The following is a 26,787-nucleotide window of genomic DNA, read 5'->3' as shown; positions in this document are numbered from 1 at the left end:
TGTCACTCCTCTGCTTAAAGTAGCTTATAAATATCTCCTGTCCATGGACAAAAGCTCAGATTTTACAAGGCATGGCTGAGAAGTAGCTTCATACCAGGCAGGGCTTCTGCCATGCGCCCCTCCTGATGCTCCCATACGTTCCCCCACACACCAGGCACACCTCACTGATTTCTATTCCGTGGACTATTGCTTGGAACCTTCTCACATGTTCGCCCCTCTGCCTGGGAACCCTTCACTGCTCACCAACCTGTGACTCCAGCTCATGCTTCAAGCCTACAGCTGAGTGTCACCTCTTTAGTGAGGCATTTTCTGGCAGACCTATTGGCCAACGTACTTCTCTGCAGGCTTCTACTATGCCACTGATCACACTGTCTTCCAATTATTATTTGTCTAATAGCCTGTGTGCTGCTTGAGGATAATCTCTATGTTTTATTTATTTTTGTGTTTCTCCCCAATGCCAGTCACTCTGTGGAGCTCAAAAAATTGTTATTAAATGAATTTTTTTTATTGAATTTATTTATTTATTTATTTATTTATTCATGGCTGCGTTGGGTCTTCGTTGCTGCGCGTGGGCTTTCTCTAGTTGCAGCGAGCAGGGGATACTCTTCGTTGCGGTGCGCGGGCTTCCCATTGCGGTGGCTTCTCTTGTTGCCGAGCACGGGCTCTAGGTGCGCGGTCTTCGGTAGTTGTGGCTCGCATGCTCAGTAGTCGTGGCTCGCAGGCTTAGTTGCTCCGTGGCATGTGGGATCTTCCCGGACCAGGGCTCGAACCCGTGTCCCCTGCATTGGCAGGTGGACTCTTAACCACTGTGCCACCAGGGAAGCCCTATTAAATGAATTTTTAAGAGAAAGAAAGAAAAAAGATAGGAAGGAAGGAAGAAAGGGAGGTAGGGAGGGAGAAAGGGAGGGAGAAATGAAGGAAGGAAAATAAGAAAAGGGCCCCCAAAGTATCTGAATCCATGGACCATTAAGGCAGAAAATCACTTCTGCCCTCCTTGAAATGGAACAGTTAGTTGAAACACGCAGATTAACAGCTCGGTGAAGGAAAGGAAAAGAAATTTATGTCTAGTTTAAGCTGACAGGCCTGTTAAGACATAATGTACCCCATTCTTTATTTCTCTGCATCGTGGGTGGAGAGCAGGCAGTTGGAAAATCCAGAAGAAAATCAAGCCACTTTCTTGGAAGAGTCAGGCATGTTGTCATTACCCACATTCAAGTCCTGAAACACAGTAGAAGTTGACAACAATCAGGGCTTTTGTTGCCAGTTCATTCTCATAGACAGGCTGGCTGGGTCTGCTCCAAGTCAGAGTGAAAACACAGATGCCCTCATTCATTGATTCATTCACCCACCAATACTACTGAGGAAATTCTGTGAGCCAGGCACTATCCTAGGTGCTGCAGATATATCAGCAAGCAAAACAGAGAAAATTCCTCACCCTTGTGGGACTTACATCCTAGTGGGGAGATAAGGAAAGTGAGATAAATGAGTGGTTTACGTAGCTTAGCTCTGCTTCTCTGAGGTCTTCCAGTGAACTGACTAAGCACAGGGGCCCTGGTGCCAGCTGTCCTTGTATCGCCTGCCGGGACTCAGTGGTGTGGTCAAGTTCAGATGGTATGGGAGCTCAGTGCTACCTGCCATTGTCATAATAGCAAGTGTGGATGCTCTTCCCAATAGCTTCCAGAGTTTTCCACAGCATCAGCTATAATAGGACACATGTCAGCAGGTCACGTACTTGACACTGGGAAGCTTAGAGGCCTTACCAATTCCCCCACCCCGCCCTGCCTCAAAAGGACTCTGTTTGAAACAGACCTGACCACTGTAGAAGACTGCAGTATTTCCCATCACATGGGCAGCACCAACTGCTACATTACTCTTTCTGGAGTTGGTAGCAGGTGCCTTGAATCTCCAACCCTAGAATCATTTAAAACGAATTCCTTCATTCCAGCGTGTAGCTTTCTTGTTATTGGGATAAAGATTCCTCCTAGCGTTTGCTGAACTTTTCTGAGTGACTCTCGGGTGTCTCAAGTTCACCCCTAAATGATTCCCTTTTTAGATGAGGTCCACCAAAGTAATCATTTTGTTATATAGCTATGTCAGGGAGGGAATGGAGATACCTCAACAGTTCTTGCCGTCCTTTGCTTCAAAAGATAAGAATTCAAGAGGTGTGGAGGGGTACATACATTTCAGGTGAAAGAAAAGTCATTTCCAGGGTCAGGTTGGGAGAGACGTCAGTGCTGAATTGATTCCTGTTTGATTACAGGGATCTGTGTACAACCCCAGGAGGGGCCTGCTAGAAGGGCCTTTTGAGGGGGTCCCGGAGGAGGTGAGGGAGGGGTTGGTGCTTTGCAAGGACACACCTAGCAGGTCTCGCAGACCTCTGAGGAAGAAAGCAGACATGCACGCTGGTGGGAAGACACCAAGATCTCCTCCATCAGAATGGAGAAACGACGTGAGGCGTGTGAGGACGGACTGACGTCATCAGGGTAGTTGGATAATGTGGGAGGCCTACAGCCTGTTACTGCAACGTGCTGGATGCAACCACTGCACAGAAACAACGGGGAAGTTCACGTGGATGGCAGGGCCCTTTAGTCCACACAACAGGGTGGCGGCCATTCATCTATTTGACTAAACGATGCGAGAGCAAAGGGCAGGGCTACTCATGCCTTGGAACAGGGCCAAGCTCCATCCAACAAACCCGTATGACTTCTTAAACCCCAGCTCTTATATAAAACGTTTTAATGGCATCACCATCTATTTTCCTTAAATAAAAAAAATGGTGAATATTTCTCTCACACCCGTGAAGAGGGAAACAAGAGTTTAAATTAACTCCAAATGGTAAAAATTTAATACAGCTCCAGCTGCCTGCAGGTTTCTTCAGTTCAAGTCTCTCAGTTCAAGAGCCACCCCAGCTGCTCTGTGATGTCACCCACCGTGTGAAGGTTGCTGGGCTACTGAGCCACGCATTTAAAGCACAGAATGAAAAGCACTTGACTTATGGCTTCTCTGATCAACAGGTGGGTCCATTATCTGGTGATAGCACAAGCCAGCAAGTCCAAGTTAAGAAATAGTAATTATCTATTTGGAGTCAGAAAAAAAACCTCTGAAGGTCTGAGGATCTTCTGCCCAGTCTAATGCTGTAAGCTTGGGAAAAGCTTTCTGTGGGTAACTTCAAGCTCTTGCCTGTTGGACAGTATACCCTCTGCCCACCCCCATCACCCCGTACTTTTGGTATCTCACATGGGGACAAGAATTAGGGTTTAAGAATTTTGACCAACTCACACAGGAACTGTGTTTTGAATTATTTGTGGGAGAAAAGGAGAGACACAAAAGCAGGTAGTTGCCTATATAACCCTTGGGAAAGGATATGTCAGATTTCAGTTAGGTGGAAACAAACCCTAAATGCTCCAACATTTTAAGAGACTCAAATTTGGGCACTAAAACCTACCCTTGAACATTTCCCAGGACCATCAGATGCAGAACTTCCTGGAAAGCAGAGCTTTCTTAGTTTCACAGTAAGAGTGCATAGATTCTTAAGCTGCTTATGGGTCCTACGTGCTCCTGGGTTTTGATGCATGACAGGTGATTCACGAGGTCCCTAGGGACAGAGTTTGGTGAAAGAGAATGGCCCAGCCAAATCAAGAATGGCATCGAATGTGTTAAGGCTCCCCTGTGAGCCTCAAAATGTTTGCTAGTAAAATACTGCCCTGGACCATAGCCATCCCTCTTGGCATACGTTTCAGATGGGACAAGCATCGCCCTCAATGGAATAAAATAATGCAGGGTAGATGTAGCCTGGCCTTTGAGATGAAGAGAAATTTGGTTGTAAAGCAGGTTAATGACCTTTGGGCCTCCTGATGACCTAAAATGCAGGATAAAAAAATTGCCACTTGATTTCTGTACCTATTCAAGTAGTTTTTTAAAAACAAGCTCTAAAAGGTGTCCATCCTAAGCCAAACTTGCCAAAATATGCCAGCAGACATGCCCTTTGGCATACTGCGCCACTTACGCCAGTTAGAATTTTTTTTTTTTTATTGCCAGAATAATCGTTTTGGTACCCTTGAGTTGTATAATAAAAGTTTTTCAACTCTTCAAGGCCCTATCTCAAATCTCATTTCCCTGATGAAACTGTTTGTTACTGCCTTCAGTTAGGGTTAATTTTCTTACCTTTGGACTCCTAGAGGATACAGTGGCCACATAATTCAGCCCTCAATTATGTATTACCACATAGTAATATCTCCTGATTATGTGTAGTGTTTGTTCTGCTTTATCAGTTGCACGGTAAACGCCTTGAGGTAGTGACAGTGTTTTCTGGAGGCTTCCATTGCATGTGGCACGGTGGCCGGAAGATCACAAAATACCTCTGACTCACTGAAACACAGCGCTGTCTGGTGACTTATGAACGTATCTTCTCGGGACTTATGTCATTAATGCCACAGCCCCCTCCCTTGCTGTGAGCAACTCCAGAACGCCCCACATCTGTCTCAGCAGCAATCAACTTTGCGTTCTCTCGTTTGCTACTTGATACTCAACTGAACAGAAAATGTAACCTTGGGGAATATGAAACACCAGCGATTGCTAAGAATGCTGGGAATTCCTTAAAAAAAAAAAAAAGGATGACAAAATCCATACTTAAGGGGTAGGTAGGTGTTTAAAGGTAATTTTGGAGACTCTGAAGTCTAGTAACAAAGAAAAACCCGGGCTTTAAATCTGGCTTGAAAATGTAATGTGTGCCAAGAATAAAGAGGTAGGGAGAAACAATTTGCAGTAGCCAATTTGTTTGTTCTTTGCCTGGGTTGAATTACGGAGGCTTAGACAAATTGTTTCATCAGATTCCCCTTGTCGAATGTGAGAACTCGCCAGTGTTTAAAAACATCAGTGGAGTATTTCTTCTCACGATATGGACTCCAAACCTGATTGCCCACCACAACCAGAAGTCTGTCTTGATTTTCCTCTGTCCCTTTAGTGGTCTCTGTGTTTCTTTCCTCCTTCCACAGGTGGAAAATAAAATCCCACATAATAGTTATGCTTTGGGAAAGCTGAAATAACATATATAGCAACTGAACAGTTATAAGGGAAAAGCACATCATGAATTTAATTCCATTTCCAGATGTAAAATGTCATAAAGAATTTTTTTCTGTACTTGGCAAAATAACAGGGATTTTCGAGGCCGTTTTATTTAGCTTGGTGTACGCATGTTTGTAAGTAGGTATCAGAGTTTTCCACGTCGAGTGGGCTCTAAATGCTACCTATTGTAACTTTACTGAGATTAAACTACCAAACGTCCCATCTTCAGTTAGAAGGTACATGATCCTCATTGAAATGGAGGGGAAATGTGTCTGACTAATGGTAGAATTGGGTGTGTTTTCAAAGCAAGAACTCTGATTCATACAGGGAGGTTTCCAACCAATGTGATGATTCTCTAGCAAGTACAGACACTGGGATTCTTGCCTGTTTCAAGGAGCAGATCATTTAGTCATTCCACACCTTTTTCATTTTGACTTCTCTTTTTCTTTTACCCTCCTGTATGAGACTTAGGGTCTTTGTAGGAACACCTGGGTATGAGCTGAGAAAGCCTGGCTGGGAGTAGTATCGAAGCTGGTCATTCCTCTGATTCAACTAAGTCATACAGTTAGAGCTCTGAGAAGGATAGATTTTTTTTTTTTAAGCGTGATGTTCCAAAGAGCCATAGACATTTTGGAGTGAGGCGTAAAAATAACCCAATGCTGGGAATAAATCAGGGTGGTAGAAGTCCTCCTGCCACATGCTGTCATTCTGATGCCAAAGAAACAGCTTCTCTATTGGAAAATTAGCTGTACAGGCAGGTTAACGGATGTGTCCACCTAAAGGGTAACTCCCACTGTGGCCTTTTATAGGCAGGAAAGAGCGCTTTACAACTCAGCTCCTGCTTTGTGTAAATTATTAAGAGTGGGGGACATGGGAGTGCTTTTGGGTAATGAGAAGGAAAATATAATTTGAGAAAGCCAATCCGTTTTCTTGAGTACTTTGAGTGGACGGCTCGCACAGTTGTAGCTTTTGTTCTTAAAACTTTCTTGTATTTTTCAAGGGGAGATACAAACTTTTTATTCGCGTTTCTACTTCTGTATAATCAGCTAAAACTGACATTTAACTGGATGATTCAAAATGGAACCTACACTGTCACGTACCAATTGGTCTGCGTTTATTGATCTGGCCTCACCCAAAATTAGAGATCGCGCTAAACAAAATGAGGAATGGCAGAACGTGAAAAACTACTTTTGCTTAAAAAAATGCAAGCAATTTCAATAGATCCTTACTTCTCTTTCTTGACACTCTGAATGAAAGCTACCGTGTCATAAATGATATTTGCGTGAATATAATTGGTTGTTGCTTTTGTGTTGAGTTGAAGCGTACCAGTTGAGGAGAGCTCTAGTTTGCAATGGCTTAGTTTTCAGATCTGCAGACTCTCCTACTGGAGCTTTGAGCTGAAATACAGATACACCAACTTTGAGAAACAAATGAAAGCTGTCACCAGTGTCAACAGCAAAAGCTGGGGGTCCATCCCACACAAATTATGGACATCTGTATTCCTAATTGGCATCCTTTCGGGCTGTGCCAGCAGAATGGCAGTGCCAAGAGAGTCTGACAGCTGTATAAAAGAGTAGGTATCAGGTTTAGGTGATAGGAGACACTGATGAGACAGAGAAGTCCTTTTGGATGGAATCCTCTCCATATGTTTACTATAACACTCGAGATTTTTAGTTTCAGGTACCTCAAACTAAAATACTAATGGTATTTTGTCAATACTAAATTTGCTACTTCTAAAACAGATCAGTTTATGATCTTAGGAGAACAAGCGGTATTGATGAATCTGTGATCAGAAGGTCGTTGGCAAAGATGCCTACAAATAGTTAACAAGGTAATGGTAAGAAATGTTGACCTTGATTTGTTTAGCTAAGATGTAAAGATTTTTGAAGGTCAAAGGTGTCCTTGTGTAGTGTTTTGGAGTCTAACTGTGTCTGACCCTCTAACATTAAGCTGCTGTGGCCTGCAGTTTTGAAGAGTGAAGCAAACCAGGGGGAAAGAGAGAAGGGGGAGAGAACAGGAAATGGAGTGAGGTGTTTCAGGAAGTTGTCAGGGGTTGACTGATTGATTCCAGATGGAAAAGGTCAGCCTTCGTGACCCAGGAAATACTCACTGGGGGAAAGAAGTTGGCTTGTGGAAGGGGAAGGCCTGGGAGGGAGACGATGCTGGAATGCACAATCCACTTCCTTCAGTCTTCAAACATTCAGAAACTTTAACTTCTCCGAATAGAATAATATCAGTGTTGTCATCGTTCATCAGAAAACAGTGAAGGAAGTTAAATTCGAAGCTTTGAATGTACCAAATGTATCTTCACCTCCATCATGTCGTTCACTCTTCCAGAAGGAGAGTGAGTGTATGGAAAAGTCAATATTTGTGTGTGTCTCCATGTATAAGAAAAACAACCATTCCTAAAAAAAAGAACCACCACCAAACATGTCTGGTTTCACGTGGTGGAGTTTGTGTATCAAATCCTTTACGTTTTGTAAATTCAGTTAAATTGGCAGGCTCTCTTAGATCCCTCAAAGTCTAAGATATTTGGAATATTAAAAACGGGAACTTGCCTCATATCTATATATATACAGGCACACGCACATACATTTGGACATAATTTAAAATCTTGTAATAAATTTTGCAGACACTGAAATAATTCAGGTTAATTCCCTTGCTGTCATGAGAGGCCAGCGCTAGCCAGCAAGAGATTAAAATTTATTTCCATTGTTAATAGAAAATAATGAAGTGCATCTGAACCATCAGGGTATGTCATTCGGGAAATGTTCTCTTTGGAACCAAGTCTCACTCCACCCAAATGGACAATGATGAAATCAGCTGGCTCAAGAAAGCCCCATATTTTGTGGCAGGAATGCACGAGGAGCGTTCAAGTACAGTGTAACAAGGAGCTTGTGGAATGAATTAACGTGGTCTCGGAGAGAATGCTCTTCACATCCACCATAATCTTCACACAGGTTGAGGTTCCCCTCCTTGTGCCTAGCACAGCTCGTTAGCAGTTAAAGCCTGAACCACCCTCTCGTTTTTGGTTTTTTTCCAGGGATGACAGCTATGTCTTTTTTTTTTTTTTTTTTTTTAACTTGTGTGTTGAAGGATGGGAACAGTGTTCCTGATCAAGGGAACAGCAAGTATTAAGCTGAGGAGTGGGTGTGGTATTTTATGCATATAAACTAAGACATACTCTTTCTTTGGTCTTCCCTGAATAATGTGATGAAATCAGCATCCTTTCAGTTACAAAGCCAAAGACTAAGAGTGATTTTGGAGCCTACCTTCTTTGCCACCCCTGCATCTTAACAGCTATGTCTTTGAAAATCCATTCACGCACACAATTTATAAAAGTGATCCGATTCCTCTTTTTTTTACTCCGCTTTGTCCTATTATTTTCTGCGGGTAAGCAGAAACAGAGGTGATTGCTTTCAGCCTTCGTGTTCGTCTTAACCCCAGGACCAGGAGACTCAGCCCCTCTCTCCCTTTGACTATGATTCCATCCTGAGCTCTGCTGAGAGGCCCTGATAAGAGCTTGTGCCTCGTGCCCTTTCAGGGAGTGATGGATGTCTCTGTCTTATGGTTGCCACCGCACGATAGGAACTTTCTAGAAAGCCTTTCCCCAGACTCTTACCATGTTAACATGGACACAATTGAAAACAGACCTGGAGCTAGACAGGCTGCATCCCTGAATTGTGAGCAATTACACTGATATAATTTTCTGAATGACAACGGAGTTTCCTTTAAGTTCATTCCGGTGTCACAGCGAGGCAGGGACACCGAATCGGTAGTGCCTTCACAAGTGAGGAGCTGAAGTGTGGGAGAGACACTAGCCAACCAGGAACACATTGTTCTGTGGTCTTAGAGTCTCCAGGGCCTGACATAATAATACCCAATACATACCAGGAGCTCAGTGAATGCTTTTGAGTTGATAACTACAGCCATTTATGTCCATGTAAAAATTCCCGTGTGCCGCTGTTATGCCCTGGCGCCAGGCTAGGTGAAATACTTTGTGGACTCATGATTTTAGGGATTCTCCAAACCCCTATTATATTACAATATATATAAAAATTTTTTTTAGAGATACCATCTGAAATCCTATTTAAGGTTAAAAAAATGCAGGAGAGTGTCGCCTTGGCAAGGGGTAGAGGGTAGGGTGGATTGAAAAGGGGCACCAGATAACTTTCTGGGGAGATAGAAACGTTCTATGTTGCGATATGGTGTGGATTACCTAGTTGTATCCATTTGTCAAAATTGTGCAGCTAAGATTTGTACATTTCAATGCATGTAAATTTCACTTTAAAAAAAAGGGGGTTCCTTATATTTATTTTGTTTGCTTGAAATAATTCATAGTAAAAAAAACCCTTTAAGTGCTGTCGAGTGAATCTTCTTTCATATTAAGAGGTAAGGCAGGGTCAAGGTTTGTCCCCACTTCGTTTAATAAGTAAGGAAGGGATGGCAGAAAAATTCCAAGTAGAGTATCAGTGAATTTAATTTGGGAGTGGACAGGAAGAGCCATTTTTAAATACAGCTCTTCATTACGTATCTATTCAATGCCTTTCCTCAGGTCTACACATATACATGGATATGTACGTAACAAGTTCCTTTCTCAAAAAAAAAATGCCATGCGTAACTAACAGGTAGACTGGTATCTAGGATGGCTCACCTTCCTGGGTCAGTAAGTAGGTGGTGGATATGCCCAAGTCAATGCATTTCTGCTGTGCTTTCCCACTGTTCCTTGGCTGATTGCCACCTCTTTGAACTGCTCCTGCACCCTGATCTGCAGTACACACATAGAACTCAATCTGACCTCATTCTCTGTGCTACTTGTTTTGCTTGTTTGCCATGTTTCTCCAACCTGAAAGTAAGCTCTTTGAGGGTAGGGACTATGCCTTGTAACTTTTGTGGTTACCTAGCCCCTGAGTCCCCCTTGCTGGAGCCTCCCCTCCAGAGCTTAGACTCTGGGAGGGGCTCAATGAGTAATATCCTCTGTCCTATCGACTGGCCAAACAAGGCAGGGGCGAGGCAACTAGGATGGGAGCTCATCCATAAATGCTTTACATTTATTTTCTCATTTTATCCTCATTTTATCTCATTCAGTCCTCAAGATAGGCATTGTTGTGTATGTTTTACAGATAAGAAAAGTGGACATCCGAAAAGGTTAAGCATAATTCTTCAAAGGTTCTAAGTTAGGAAGTAGCAGGCATGGGATTTGAGTTCCGTTTTGTTGGACTTTAAATCATGCCCTTCCACTACTCCACACCCATCTCTTCCCTTTCGTCTGGTTAGATGCTAAATGTCCTACATTGTCAGCACCGAATTCCGAAACCTTACCTTCTCACCCAAGGTCTGAGCATCTCCGCCGCTGCTCTCCAGCATGCGGGACACCAGGTACAGTTCATCAGGCAGCATGTCCATACCCCAGCGTTACTCTGGCACACGTCAGATGTTCAAGAACCCATTCCCGAGAGATGAGAAATGACCTCCCAGCTGGTGTTTCCGTCTTAGCTTCCTGATCACACACAATCTGCTCCTTGTTGCGACTGCAGCCCGAAGGGTCACCTGGGAATGATCGTCCAAGTCCTTTGATAGAGATGAGTTTCCTAGAACCAGCCAGTCAGATCGCCAGCTGCCACACTTCATCACCTGGGCATAGCTGGAGCACAAATACATGACAGCACGTGGGCGAAAGGCGGCCTCTTTTTCCGTGACGCTCTGCTATTGTTACAGGAGGCGGCTAACCCGTCGAGATGCCGGGAGCATGGCTGATCCCAAAGTTCTGGTCCGTCCCTTGTTAGCCACAGGGAAGTCTGGCAAAAGAGTTTTGCACCTTTTACGACTTTCTGGGAAACTAACTCAACCCCCGCCCCCCCCCCCGCCTTTATCCTTGAAATCTGCAGGTCGTGTTGTCAACAACGGTGAACGTGGATGGACACGTGCTGGCTGTTTCCGACAACATGTTTGTTCACAACAACTCGAAGCACGGGCGGAGAGCGAGAAGGCTGGACCCGTCGGAAGGTAGGGCTCTCTGCTGTCCAGGCTGAGCCTGGCAGACAAATGATGTTCTCCACAAATTTCCTCGTTTGAATTTCAAACTGATGTCTCTGAGTAGGAGTGGAGAAAGTACGCAAGGCCATGTGGATTTAAAAATGAAGCTGTAAACAGTGACTTCTGCCTCCTTTCATGTAAGCCCCACACATCTCCCAGCCAATGTTCAGGCCCCCGTGCCTCACCGGCTCTTTCATTCAGTTCTGTGGGGTTTTCTTTTTTTTTCTTTTCTTGCTAGAGGGGCATTTCAGGCAAATGTAGGCCTATGACATCTTAGTTAAACAGGAACATTACCGTGCCAGACATGTATGAATAAGTGTCAGATGTGCCCTTAAACAGATTGTGGGCAAAACAAAACAATGTGCAGAATGAAACTGACACTAATTGATTTTTGTTTGCTTGGACAAGAAGAAATCATGGTCTGCTCTGGGTAGTTTTCCAAGTGCGTTAAAGTAATTAGAAATACTGGTAACTGTTAAACTTCAAGTTGTCCAAAAAAATAAAGTATATCCAGGAAGATAACTGACAAACCTAAGTAAATCCCATCTACATTCTTTTTTCCCCACTCCTCAACTCATTAGTGTACAACTCAACTCTTGTAATATAGAATGAATGGCTAAATGGGGCTCCTATTTTAGTGTGATGTCTTGCTGTATACTGCCCACCAGACCCCACCCCATCTTGGCCCTTAAAATGTGTCTTGTATCATTTCAAACAGGAATTAATGAACTGAAAGAAAATGATTGAATCAGTAAAGAATTTAGAGTGGTGTTAATTCTCCCACAGTGGGCACTGAAAGGGGAGAAGAAAATCCCAGGGTTCAGAACTAGGAACCCATCCAGTTTCTTTTGACTGATTGGATGTGATTGACTGGCTGTTCAAAGGGGGCTCGTGTTTTTGGAGTCCTGCCAAAGTTCTCCTCCACCTTTGACCCTGTCAACTTTGGAAATGGAGTGATGGATTGACTTTAGTTATGGCCTGAAAACCATATTGGGTTCCTGTTGGGATGTAAAGTCCAGAGGCCTTGAACATATGGAAGAAGGAGGGAAAATCCTTCCTACAAAGTTAGGAAAGTGATTAGAAATTGTCTCTTGATAGAGCTGAAAAAAACCTTCAACTATGATAGATTTTGCTTTCTCCTTCTCTCTCTAGCACATTAACAGACCCTGTAGATCTTAACATCTTGGGACAGAGGAGGTGGGGAGAGCAAAGGGATTTACACATTTGTAGTGTGAACAACTTATAAAAGTATGGGGAAAAACAACAGAGTTTTAAAAGCACCTTTTGCACAATTAGCCGTTTTCATATATAGTGGTCAACTCATTAGGCTTTGATGACCTGGTGAAAACCAACAACCAATTAGGGAATGATGGCAAGTCAGCAAAGCTCAACTTGAACTTCTTAGATGACCAAGAGCTTTCAAGCGCAGCCAGCCCCCAAACTCCAAGCTTCACCCACCAAAGGGCAAACCTGACTTTTTCTTCCCTATCTTCTTAGCTACTCCATGCATCAAAGCCATTAGCCCGAGTGAAGGCTGGACCACCGGAGGAGCCATGGTCATCATCATTGGGGACAACTTCTTTGATGGCCTCCAAGTGGTGTTTGGGACTATGCTTGTATGGAGCGAGGTAGGCAAAGGCAACTCGCTTCCCTGACTTTCTTTGCCCCAAAGATTGTTTTGATCTGGGGAAACTAGTAATTCTGCAATGTCAGCGGCATGAACACACACTACTGAGTACCTATTATAAGTGGGGCACCAGGATTAAAAGACATGTAAGCCACAATTTACTGCAGGCATGGATCCCTTAAAAAGATAAATATTCACTGCAGTACTGTTTATAATTGTGAAAAATTAGAAACTGGCTAGATGTTGGATAATAGGAGAATGGTTCAATGATGAAGTGTCATCATTTATTTAAAAATTTTATTTGAAATATTTTTAATGACACAGGAAAAGGGAACACATGCTATAATGCTAAGTGGAAAAAAAAAAAACCAGGACAACAGTATCTATGGATGTAAAATCTAGTTATATAACACACAACCATAGAAAAGTACTGGAAACATGCCAAAGATTAATAACGGTTGTCTCTGGGTTATGCAATGTTAACATTTTTCTCTTTATTTTTCTGTAATTTCCAATTTTTCTACTGTGATAATGAGAAAAACAGCAAAACAAGTTACAAAAAGATATGTAACAGTGCTACGTTTGTAATGGAAATTGCCAAATCAATTTGTGAGGTCACGGCAGTGTAGGAGTGAGGGAAGGGAATGATTGCAGGGATGGGGGTTGGGTGGGCACGGGAGGTGAGAGGGACTTGAGCTGGGCTGATAGGAAGGGAAGCGTAGACAGGTTGGGTTGAAAGGAAATTCCAGGGTGAGAGAGAGAAACACATGAGACACAGGGACAGGGCGTTCAAAGCATCTGGGGTGTCATGAGCGCACCACTTTGCCCCGGGTGGGGGAGGGGGCAGCAGCAGGAGATGCTCGTGTGCTCAGTATCTGCACGATAACTCGTATAACAGGTATTTTATTCCTCAGCTGATAACTCCTCATGCCATCAGAGTGCAGACTCCTCCTCGGCACATTCCTGGAGTAGTAGAAGTGACGTTATCTTATAAATCCAAACAGTTCTGCAAAGGAGCTCCAGGGAGGTTCATTTACACAGGTGGGTGAGAAAACGATTCCAAGGGAGACTGGCTCCTGGTTCACCTTTGCTCTGGTTCCTACTCTTTACGCTTTAGAATCATGCTGACTCTTCTAGGTCTTCCTACTGGTGTGGGAAGGGTGGAATGGGCGATAGGCGCTGAACGGGGACACGTGAACCTGATTCTAAATTTGTATCTTGTGTAAGCAATTTCTGCAGCCTGGGAGACGGTCTTGGCACCTCATTTCAGGAGTCTGTCCTTACGAATCTAATTCAGCTGGAACCACGCTAGAAGAGATTTTTCTCCAAGCAAATCAGATTAAAAAAATTCAACAAAGTTGCTGGCTATAACTCAACTTTCTTGAAAAGGATTCAAGAAAGTTGCCTAATGGTGCTGCAGAGTGATTCAAATTATTTTACAGTTTTATGAAAGTAGAAATGATCTAATTGGTTCAATATTTGTTGAATGCCTACATTGTATCTACTACTTTTTCCCAGGTTAAAGGGACAACGACATAGGAGACATGGTCCCTATTTGGAAATTTAGAAACTATTGGAAGAGGCAATGGTATATTGCACAGAACAGCAGGAGAATTAGAGTGTTCAAAATGTTTAGTATTTCCAGTGAAGGGAATACGAGTTTCAGGAAGAGTGACTTTAATGGGGGCTACAGCAGTGGGATGAGGCTTCAAGGAGGAGATGAAATTGAAGACCATTTTTAAGGATGGGGAGGATCTGGATCGGTAAAGAGAAAAAGGAAGAGAGTTTCCACTATGGGACTCTTGCGTGCAAAGGCGCAAAGGGTGACGTGTGCTTGTATCTGGAGGAGAGAAGGCTGGTTCAACAGCTGTGGGGATCCATTTAGGTAGAACTTATGCCAGAACTTAGCTGAGATGAGCTAGGCATGGCAGGGAAGGAAACCATAAAACAGCTCAAAAGTTCTGCATGGTGCCTAAAACAGGGTCACGTGACATTAAATAGGGTCACATGACGAAAAGCCTGGGGAACAGACGTAAAAAAAAGCCTGCGGGAGTGATGTAAAGCAGGGTCACATGAAGTAAAGCCTGGGGAACTGATGTAAAGTTCATGTTCATAGAGACAGAAAGTCGCATGGTGGTTACCAGGGCTGGGGGGATGGGGGCAATTGTTGTGTAATGGGTACAGAGTTTTAGTTTTGCAAGATGCAGAAGTTCTGGAGGTTGGCTGCACAACAAAGTGAATGTACTTAACACTACTGAACTGCACATTTAGAAGTGGGTTAAAAGGGTAAATTTTGTTGTGTATATTTCACCGCAGTTTTAAAAAATGAAAAAAAGGCCTTGTATGGGAGCTAGGACTTAATTTGGCAAGATCTAAGATGACATTGAAGGTTCCTATGTGAGAGAGTTACTCAAAACTGTTATCTTAGGAAAAATGAATGCTGTTGATATATAAAGACTGAGTTAGTCAGGGGAACAGCTGAGGGCAGGGAGATAAACTAGAATATTGTTACTTTGAAGAGAAGATAAGGGGAAAGAAAGAAATATAGAAATCAAGAAACTATATCAGACATATTATGAATTTCTAACAATATTATTTTATAGTGTATTCTTTCTCATTTGGACTTAACCTCCTGTTCTTGTTTAAGCGTAAATGTCGGGTTAGATATCAATTAGGAGTAGGTGGAAGAGGGTGATTTTTAGGTATATATTTAACATTTTGCCTTTGAGGTTTTCTCTCTGTGATAGGCACATCTTGGTTGGGTTACCTGTTTTTGTGGATCTATGGAAGACTCTATTGCAGTTGCAATAAAATATTTACCATTCTAGCTCCAAAGGGACATAGTTTTTGAGTCATTTAAATGAGCATTTATTACATGCCTACCATGGGCTGGCACAGCTCTGGGCTCTGGGATATAGAAGTGGGCAAGATAAAGCCCCCCATCTTAATAAAGCTTGCATTCTAGAGGGGGAGACAGAGAACAAGAACATACATGATATAATTTCAGATAGTGACAAGGACGGGATAGAGAATGAGGGAGGGTCTCTCTGAGGAAGGGGCATTGAGCAGAGACATGTATCGCAGGTGTGGAAATCCGTCTGCCTCCGTCCTTATCTTTTTGACCTCCTGTCTTCTCCATTCACATTTCCTCTGTCCCTGGACCTCCTCGGGGCTGTGTTTTCTGTTTGGTTCACCAGTGTTAGCTAGAATAGCACCTGGCAGTCAATGAATTGGGGGCAAGTGTCTCAGGTAGAGAACAGATGACAGCCTGAGAGGTGGGTATAAGCCAGATTTAAAAAAAAAGAAAAAAAAAGGAGCCCACATAACAGTAAAAATAATAGATGTTATGTTACATGTAAATCCAAAAATTTTAGAGATAATGAGACATCGAAGAGCATCTGGTCAAACTCCCTCTGTTGCAGGTGAGATAACTGAGACCCAGGGAGAAATGACTTGCCCGTTGAATTCAATGTGGAGTCAGAACAAGGACTCAGGGCTCTGGCCATCCTGTCTGGTGACTTCTGTTTAGCAATGCAGTGTCGGCAAATAGTTCTGTTTTCCTGATGTGCTGAGACATCGTTGACTTATTTCTGAAGCAAATATCAGTTGAACGTGCCCATTCTGCCCAGCCCTGTGCTCTGTGCTGGGGACACTGCAGACCAGTCAGACCAGGGGGAACCTTCCTTCCTCGACGTTATGATATAGCGAAATAAACGTGAACTGCTCATGCTCTGGGGTCAGACTGGCCGGACGCACAGCTTGGCTGGCCTCTACATAGTTTTAAATCTTGCAGGAGTGACTTAACCTCTTAGTTTCCCCATCTAGAAAATGGGCTACCTACCTTCCAGACCTGTGATGAGGACTAACTAATACAGTGCATGGCAACAGTGGTGCGCCGGTAAAGGTTTAACAGCCAGCTCTCCAGGGAAAAGGGGCGGGTCAGCATTGGTTTGCAGCATTTGCTGATTTCCATGGTGCAGGTACTCTCACCATGGCTGATTTCAAGCTACCAGTACGACATCAGCTAGCTCACAGCATTCCTGAAAATTTAACAACCTGCTCTCATGAGCTGGTACACACCAGGTCTAGAGCACCTCTGCATGTAAAGCATTTGCAGTAGAGAGCAACTGTATCTTATTATTCAAAAGGTGTATATTATTAATACTATTATTGCTATTAGTGTTATCACGGAGGCTGACTTGAACAAGGAATTACAAATGTGACGAGTTGTATAGGATGCTGGGGATATATGTCAGAGGAATCTTAAAACGATAGGGAAGGTTAAGGACAGTTCAAACTCATGAAACAGTATGTGCAAAGGCCCTGTGGTAGGAAAGAACATGGGATATATTTGATGGCAACTATGAACAGGGAAGAAAGAATGTTAAAGAGAGGTTGGGTTCAAGCTGGAAGAGAGGGTTGAGCCTGCTTGTGTGGCTCTATCCCAAGTGCCATGGGGAGCTGTTGGAATAGTTAAAGCTGGGAGTGCCATGATCAGATTTGCCTTTTAAAAGAGCATTCTGGCTGCAGCAGTGAGAATGGCTTGGAAGCTAGGGAGGTCAGTTGGAGGCCAGTGTGGTGGCCCTGGCCAGAAACGATGGCAGCTTGGGCTAGAGTGCTGGTGGTGGGGACAGGCAGAAGTGGATGAAATTTAGGAGGTAACATTGACGGGACTTGATGATTGATTGGATGGGGTGAAGGTTGGGGAAGGAAGGGGAGGGGACGACTCTCAGGTTTCAGGTTTGAAAAATTGGGTGGGTATAGCTTAGAAAAGTGATTTTTAAAAAGGTATAAAGTGCTAAGGGAGTTCAGAGGAAGGACAAAATACTTCCAGCTGGCGGAGAGGTGGGAAGATTTAATATTGTAAAGATGTCGATTAATGAATAAATTTAACACAATGCCAATCAAAGTACCAACAAAATGTTTGGGGAAACTTTACAGAAGTTCACCTGTAAAAGTAAAGATGCTAAAATAGGACCCCGCATTTTGAAAAATGAGGGGCCTTGCCCTACCAGACTTTAAAACCTATTTTAAGTTTCAATAATTAGAATAATATGGGGTTTTGCAGGAACATATAGAAATGTCATGCAACAGAAGAGAACACTTAAAAATAGTTTTTGTACACACGAATAGTATAAATACAGAAGTATTTGTATGGGTGAGGAGACATCTCAAGTCAATGTGGAAAATATGGAATGTTTAACAAACGGTGTTGGGCCAACTAGTTAAGCGTTAAAAAAAAAAGGTTAGATATCTAATTTCATATCATAAACTGAAACATATTTGAATTAAATATTTTTAATTAAAAATGTAGGCATTTCAAAAAATTATTATAATTGAGCCTTGCTAATCTTGATCCCAAAGACAGAAACCACCAAGCATAAATATGTGATTACATAAAAAGAAAATTTTTGCATGTCTAAGTTTCCCTCATTAAATCAAAAGGAAAAGGACAAACTGGGAACGTATTTGTTACATATGACATATTATCTTACATATAAAAAGATTCATTCATTTGTTCAGCAAACTTCATTTTATGCCTACTCTTTGTCAGCCATTATGTTATACATTGTGGATAACCAGGTGAACATTAGATGTCTTATAAATTAAGCAGAAAAAAAAATCCCAAATTAAAAGCTAGCAATGTACCGGGGTGGGGGGGGGGAAGGGAGGGTGGGATGAACTGGGAGATTGGGATTGACATATATACACTGTTATGTATAAAATAGGTAACTAATGAGAACCTACCGTATAGCACAGGTAACACTTCTCAGTGCTCTGTGGTGACCTAAATGGGAAGGAAATCCAAAAAAGAGGGGATCTATGTATACGTATAGCTGATTCACTTTGCTGTACAGCAGAAACTAACACAACGTTGTGAAGCAACTATATGCCAGTAAAGATTAATTTTAAAAAGCTAGCAAGGAACATCAGGAGTTAATTCAAGAAGGAAAATAATCAAGCAATAAACATGTTTTTAAAAATCCCAACCACATTAATAATCAAATAAAAGCAAATTAAGGCAACTACAGGATAACATTTTTTTTTCTTATCAAGTTGGCAAAGATTATTTTTAAACAAACGAAAATGCCTAGGATGGCAAAATTAGAAGAAAGTGGGGACTTTCTAACATCCTACTATAGGAAGGTAGATGGCTCCAGCAGAGTACCCTAATGGTACTAGCCTTAAAAAAGTGTATGTACCCTTTAACCCAACAATTCTACTTTTAGGAATGTATACTTGGGAAATAATTGAGTTTGCCTGAAGGTCGTTCATTGGAGCACTGTTTATAATCGTGAAAAATTAAAAGCATTCTTAGTGTCCATTAGGGAACTCATTAAATAAATAATAAAACATCCTTACACTGAAACACATTTTAGATATTAAAAGTAATGCTGTGGATGGATATTTAATTACATGAAAGATGTTGGTGATTTTTTTTAAAAAAAGCTTAAAAACTCTATGTACAGTATGGTCCAATTATATATATATATATGAAAAAGAGTAGTTGCATTAAAAAACCCAAGGTATGAAAGCCTGCATACCAAGGTGTTAACAATGGTGGCTTCTGGATGTTGATATTATTATTTAATTTTTTTCATTTTCTTTACTTACATTTATTATTTTCTAACAAAATGAAGTAATTTTAAACTAAAAGTTAAATGAAGAAAATATATAAGAAATTTGCATCACACGTTTAAATACTGAAACAGCACACATCGGCAATCTTGATTCTTTAGGTACAAAGAACGTATTTCCAGATGAAGCAGTGAAACTTCATCCTTCTCGCCTTTGAGAAGGAAGGACCTTGGGAGGCAGTTAGGGGTGAGAAGAGTAGGGATGCAGGAGTATACGCTTTCGCAGTCAGAGAAGAAAACAGAAATACAAACACGGTCCAGGATAGCTCAGAAGCCTGGTCACTCTCCCTACAAACTTCCACTTTGAGGTTCCTGGGCCAAATGCAACTCGGGTTGGTGGAGACAAGCGGCTGATGTTATCCAAAGAGGGGACCAGACACCACAGGAAATGGATGGGTGGTCTCTTTTCTGGTCACCCCATCTAGCAGCCACTAACATGTAAAGCTAATTTACAACCCATTGGGAATCTTAGACCAACAGCTGGAAAGGCAGTGGCTCCCCCAGGTGAATGAAGATGGGGCTGGGACCTCCTCCAGGGAGCCTGCAGGATCGTGGTGGCCTTCTCCCTGCGAGGCGTTCCAGCCAGCCTGGCCTCAGAGCCACACGTTGTGAGCCCCTTGGGAATCAGCCCCTCCAGTCCCAACCAGGGCTACTGCAGGAAGGTGCTTCTGAGACCACCGAAGGCTGAGACAACAGTCAGCTCTGTGGTGAGGTGGAAAATACCACATTGATTCCAGAGGAAAGGGAAACCCTGAACCTAGAGGGTCTTAGTGGGGACAGCATGAGATTCCGGGATGGGATGGAATCTAAGAGGAGGGGCAGCGGACTCAGACCTGCTTTTGGATGTGGGCTGTGTCATCCATGTCTTGTTTGTCCTTTCGTCAAGTCACCTAACCTCTCTGAGCCTCATTTTCTTCATCTGTAAAGCTCTGGCGCTAATTATACTATGACCCATAGATGTTTCCCGAATTTGGCTGAGGATAAGAATCATGCTGGGCCCTGCTCCAGACATATCGAATGGTACTCTTCTGGGAGGGTCTGAGAATCTGTGTTTTAAACAAAGAAATGAGTTTGGGAAACCTGAGTCCTGCTCATCAGGCTGCTGCAGTGACTTCCTGGCTTGTAAAGTATTCGACAACACGGGGCAGTTCTTTTGAGACTGAGTCATTACACCACGCACACAATAGTATTTACTCTTAGGTGGAATCTTCTAGAAAGAGACTCAAAAAGCGGGAGGTAGGAAGGCAGCCTCCAGAAGACCTCCCCTCCCTCAGCCGCCGCCCCACCACACACATCTTATGGTTCATGGTCCAACTGTTGGTGGTTCCTGTATCCAAGGATGCACCGCCACAATAAACCCAAGCCTGTTAGATGGAACTTACCTGGTTTAATTAGACAAAATGCAGTAATCAGCTTCCCACAGTTGTTGCTGCCAAGGACAGCATAAACAACATCAGGGCTCTGAAAAGCAACACGTTTTCTTCACACTTGTGACTTTGCAGGTCTATTTTCCTCCAACCACGAGTTGCTAAAGTGCAGCCTGCTGCTGCAGAGTCAAGAGATCCACACCAGAATCTAGCTCATCAGCAAAGGTCCCATTTCCTCTGTCTGGTCTGAGACCTAGAGATGGTACCAGCCGAGGCTTAGCGGGGAAGAGATCCCCTACACCCCTTGCAGACTTTTCTACAAAAAACTGGCAGTGCAGAAATATAATCCTGGTAGGGGCACCCAATGGGACCATGGTTATTGGTTGTTCAGTGTACTTCTTGTCTGTCTTGAGGATGCAGGGAGAGAAAGTCCAGAACAAGGCTTTTGGGGGTAGAATTTCCACCGTCTACAATTGTAAAATCTGTACCATCCACAGAAACCAGTGAAAAATCATGATGCATGAGTGGATGGCAGGTCACTGAGGGTATGGGGGTAGATGTGCACAGCTTTTCAGTATCTTCCTATGATCTTTTGCAGAGTCTGGGTTTCACATTTGATTGCTGGTTAAGTTCGGACAGAACTTATGAGAAAAAAAAATGATGCTAGTACTTCAGTGATGACGTCTGTCATCTATTGAGCACGTAGGGCCAGGCTCTGTCTTTTGAGCTCATATAATCACCACCTTTTCCCATGTTAATGGTTCCATTCGTATCTCAACTTTATAGATGAGAATCCTGCTGCCTAAGGTCACCAAGCTAGGTCCAAACCTAGCAGCCTTATCCCAAAGTTGTGCTCTTAACCATTGACCTGTGCTACTTACCAATAGTGTAATAGCTTCTTCGAAGAAATTACGCTAAGGCCATTATTTGGCTTCATCCGGAGTTTTACTTGGCAAATGCCAGTGGCCTTGGCTCTCTGGCTGTTACTCTGAGGAAGTGCACGGGAGACAGGCCTGGCCAGTGAGCATGGAGGGGGCTCCGAGGATGCCTCACCCGTGCCCTGGTGTTCCAGATCGCTAAATGGATATTTCTATTTCAGTGTGATATGTAGGCTTAGAGCCCATGAAGGGCTTTGAATTCCCTAGAAGTCAGAGAAATTATCCTCTTCATGAATAACTGACATTGCAGAAGGCAAAAAAGTATGAACCCCACTTTGTTATTAAACTTGAGAAAACTTAGCATTGGAATGGAAGACAGTCAGTGACACAGAGTTTAGAGGTCTGAATTTGAGTCTGAACTTTCCAGCAAATCACCTAACTATTGTTCACCTTAGTTTTCTAACCTAAAAAATAGGAAGATACCTATCTTACTGGGAGGATGAAATTATGTAGATATGCAAATGTATTTTGTATAGGAATATACAAATATGAGCACAATTTACTATTCTAAGTGTTTGGCCGTGGGGTACAGAGTTCCTGGGATGAGTTCTCAGTAGCGTCCTTCCTCACTGCTGTTTGATCAAGGATGGACTTTTTTTTGCATGTCTTCTCTTCTGTAAAAGATGGCTTCTTCTTGAAAGACCCACCATATCACGCCTTTCATATCTGGGTCGAGATTAGAAATCAGGGTTTTTAGGTGACAGAGAAGGCCAAGGCAGCCCGAGAGCATGGGGGCTGTTTGCAAGTGGGTTGAAGGGGAAACAGGTTTTCCAAGGAGAGGCCGACAGGGCCCAGCTGGCCCAGGTGCAGGCTCAGGAGCTGCTTCCCAAGGTGTGCAGTGAACTTAGAAGCTGACAAAACACCCTGGCTATGGAGACACGAGTAGAAGCCAAAGAATCCACATCAACTCACCTCCTTCCCAGAACAATTCTTATGTTTTACTTTTTTTTTTTTTTTAACATCTTTATTGGAGTATAATTGCTTTACAACGGTGTGTTAGTTTCTGCTGTATAACAAGGTCAATCAGCTATACGTATACATATATCCCCATATCCCCTCCCTCTTGCGTCTCCCTCCCTCCCACCCTCCCTATCACATTCCTCTAGGTGGTCACAAAGCACTGAGCTGATCTCCCTGTGCTATGTGGCTGCTTCCCACTAGCTATCTATTTTACATTTGGTAGAGTATATATGTCCATGCCACTCTCTCACTTCGTCCCAGCTTCCCCTTCCCCCTCCCCATGTCCTCAAGTCCTTTAGCACAAACACATGCATTTGATTTCCCTGTTCATTATTTGGGCGAAAGCATTAATCAACAAGAAAACGGCCCAAACCAGGCAGCAGCTGGGAGGAGGAATGGGAGGCCCATATGTTTCCACAGCCCTGCCGCCCACATCATACCCTGCACGGCCTCCTCCCCGAGGCTGGGCACGGGGCGTGGGGCCCTGCTTCCACTGAGGCGCACTGCACAGATGTGCACGCTGGATGGCAACTGTTAATAGCTCACCCACTTCACATCTCTTCTTTTTTTTTCTTATAGCATTATCCTGGAAAAAAAATCTCATTTAAGAAATGAATCTGATTTGTAGTTAAAAATACCCAATTCGGATATCAGAAAGGGGCCCAAGTACCAGTTGTTCCCGGTTTGCACTAGAAACAGGTTGCATGAAGAGCCCTCCTGGTAGCCTGTAGTTTTACTGAAGTTAAAACTCCCACTGCCTGTAAAATTCGGATCCATCACTTGGCTGAGTCTGAGGAATGATGTCTCTGTTGGGGAGACACCAGAATAGGGGGCTGTTGTTTCACTAGAGATATCACAGCCTCTTAATGGCCTGGTGGTCTCAGCTATAATATTCTAAATACACATTACAGAGAGCAGAGCATATTCATAACTGCTCCGTGGTGGCATTTAGATTTACCCTTGAAATTTATCTTTAATTTTTACAGTTGTCTCCTTAACCATGTATATTACTCCCTTCTTCAAACAATCTGTCTTGCTGCTGCAGTTTTTCTTGAAACCAAAGCGTAATTAAATATTAAATTAATATTTCATTTAAAATTAAATATCCAAGGCTTCCGTCTAATCTTTCACTTGTGCATTGCTATTTCTCACCTCGTGTTCTCATTCCTGTATCCACAAAGGCAGGTACCACCTCTTAATAATGTGTTCCTATATTATCTTTGTTCTTTTTTTTTTTTTACGTTGGTGACACTGAACCTTTGCTACATTGAAACAAATGGATGTAGGGAGAGATTTCAGTGTAGCAAAGGTTAAAGACAACTTAATTCAACAGCCCATGGTCTCAACTCCACCCATCTCCACTTCTCAAGGAAGAATTTCACTGCACCAAATAAGTAATAGTCTTAGAATTGTATAATGCAAGCGCTTACAAGGGGTCTTAGAGGCTATTTAGCTCAACCTTTTGTTTTTGCAGAGACATAAACCAAAGTCCACCTGCCCTTGAAGGTGGTGTGGTTGGTCAGGGTTAGGAATTAAGGCATCCCAGGAAAAGGCCAGCTTTATCTCCACCACACCATCAAATGCTATGAAACTATTTAACTTGGGAGCATTATAATGCCAATCGAACATAGCCTTGAATCTTGGACACCTGAGGAGTATGGCAGAAGGCAGATGAATAGATGAGAAAATTGGAAGGTTTGGGAGAGAGAGAGAGGAACCAAAATCATAGCACAAAGAAGGCAGACCTCACAGGGATCAATACGTTAAGATCAAAGCACTGTGAAGACATAGACACTGAGGGAAGAGCAGAATGGAGACATCCTAAAGGTGGCATGAGGGCAGGAGCTAGTCTGTGTGCATGCAAATTCCTCCCCAGGCAAACCAGGCTGTTGTACTCCTTCCCGTCCTGTCAATAGAGAGTAGCTGTCTTTGACCAGAGCTGTGTGGAGAGATGTCCCTCATGCATGTTTTCTCCTCTGCCTGCATGTCAAAGTCCATCTTCTGATCTGGCGGTCGCATTACATAGATTTTAGTTTTCTTGAGCAGGATTCTTTTTCCATTGCTTTCTTTATTCTTGGAGAAGGTTGGAATTTAGAGTTAGGACTGGCGAGATCCTCTAGTTCTGTGGCCTGGACCACTTAGTGGCGCGTGGTCTCTGTGATAGACGTGAAGATCCTTTGCTGCGGATAAACGCACATAGCTGCAGACACACAACTAGGCTCAGACTTTCTAGACTTCTGTCGGCCTCTTGATGGCCATCCATAGACTCCGCAATGTCCTAGGCTCCAACTGAAGACTTACTAGTGAGGAAAGCTGCAACCCAGGCCAACATCCCAGAGTGGCAGCCTGACAGAACACTCAGATCTCCCTCACCCCATCATCTTCTTGGTCTCCTCTCAAATTTCTGTAAAGGAGCTCAATCCGCCCTTGATATTGCCACCTTTGTGATAAGTACTTCTGTTGGTCAGTGGCAGAAATGACCACCTACCTGCAAAGTCAACACTGTCTTTGTTGAGGGTTGACCAGAACTCTCACCGGGAGTGCCCTTTCCATGTTAGCCAGTGTCCCCTCTATTTCTGGGAAACAGAAGTAGAGGCATAAGCTGGAGGAAGCATGATCTTCTCTCTGTGACTCCACTTAAGGAAAAACAATCATATAGAATTTATCCATCTCACCAACCCTTTGGGAAAATTAATATTGAGCAACAGCCAGCTTTTTTTTAAATGAGTGGTTCCCAGTAGATATTTTTAGTTAAATACTATTTACTTACAAAAGGAACCCTTCACACATCACTTATGGTTTATATCTAGTCGTTGGGTCCGAGATATGTTAAGTAACCTCATATATTATCCCTGCAATCAAAATAAGAAATGACACGTAAGATCCAAGCTCTCAGGAGAAATATTATGAAATCTCAAGGTATTGATGAAAGTTTTTCCAAGGCTGATCCAAATGGGATTTAGATTCTGTGGCAGTTGAAATGTGTATTATTAAACTCCTTAAGCAAACCCGAATGACTCCCAGTGGAGGATTAAGACATTCTATGTATAGCAAAGGCGAAATTCTCATGTCTGAGTTTTCTCTATTGAATTCCCCCTTGATTAGCTTCTGTAATATTTAACTTCATGCCATGCCATAATTATTTAATAAAAGGTAAATATAAATTATATTTCAGTGGGGATATGACCTTTTACCTTAATGTTATGTTACTAAAGAAAGACATAGATAAATAGAGCCTATACACTGAAGCATATTTTTAATTTACTGTGTTTTTGCCTTGCCAGCATTTCTCTTATGTCCCCGTCAGCCAAGGGGTTGGCAGGACTTCACACCATCCCCGCACTCCATGTGGTAGCAGAGGCTGTAAATTCACACTGATGATGGCAGTTAATGATCTGGTTGGCCCTTAGAGACAGTCTTGGTGCTGGTCTCGGGCACCTCATTAGCTAATTGAGGTTTACTTGGCTCACACCAGGCCTCAAAAGTCAGAGAACACCCAGGGAGGGGGGAGGGGGGAAGTTGGGACTCAAGGTGAGGCTGAAGCGATAGGAGGCCAAACAACTGGTCTGATGCGACGTGAGTTTGGAACCAGAGTAAAAGCTGTCCAATGCAATCCTGATGTTGTGAAGGCTGAACCCTTGAGGGACTGACTGAGTTTTCCTCTTACAGTTTGGTGTTGAGTAAACGGTTTGGACTTCATGATTTTTACTTCACAATTGCATTTAAGTGGCATGGTGTGTGTGTGTGTGTGTGTTCACAAGCACATCCGTGTGATTATTCCCTGTCCATACGGATATACACGACGGTGTGTGTCACTGTCTTTCTCATCTTGGATACACACAGAACCCACCCACAGGTTATGCCTGTGAAGTTTGGCAGGGGCCTCCAGAAGACACTCAACATGAGAAATAGATGATTATGTCTGCTTTGCTTATTCAGTTTAAAACGTGAATTGCTAACCCAGTGTGGTCAGGAGAGTCTGCTGTTTCTGACTTAGGCGGGGAGCGAGGAGGGGAGGGCAGACAAGATGAACCAGACATCACCCTTGTGTCCTGGGGGTTTTCACCTCACAGGGACAACAGTGGGTACAACCGTGTGATAAAGTCTATGAGAGAGAAAGCATCAGGTGTGCCGATGGGAGCACAGCTTTAGCAGAC

At 43.1% G+C, this 26,787-nt stretch overlaps 1 protein-coding gene across 2 annotated transcripts in view; it reads left to right on the top strand.

Annotated features, from left to right (window-relative positions):
• EBF2 (EBF transcription factor 2) overlaps window positions 1–26,787 on the top strand; it is a 189,094-nt gene that overhangs the window by 136,031 nt on the left and 26,276 nt on the right. For both annotated transcript variants that reach the window (XM_082468916.1, XM_082468915.1), the window contains exons 8-10: window positions 10,953–11,070; window positions 12,598–12,728; window positions 13,642–13,768. In XM_082468916.1, the coding sequence (XP_082325042.1) occupies window positions 10,953–11,070; window positions 12,598–12,728; window positions 13,642–13,768 (376 nt within the window). The remainder of the gene's footprint in view (window positions 1–10,952; window positions 11,071–12,597; window positions 12,729–13,641; window positions 13,769–26,787) is intronic.

The sequence above is a fragment of the Balaenoptera physalus genome (assembly GCF_965194825.1).
Source record: "Balaenoptera physalus genome assembly, chromosome: 7".
Classification (NCBI taxonomy): domain Eukaryota; kingdom Metazoa; phylum Chordata; class Mammalia; order Artiodactyla; family Balaenopteridae; genus Balaenoptera; species Balaenoptera physalus.
The sequence above is the reverse complement of the archived record's forward strand: the minus strand, read 5'-3'. Positions and strand labels throughout refer to the sequence as shown.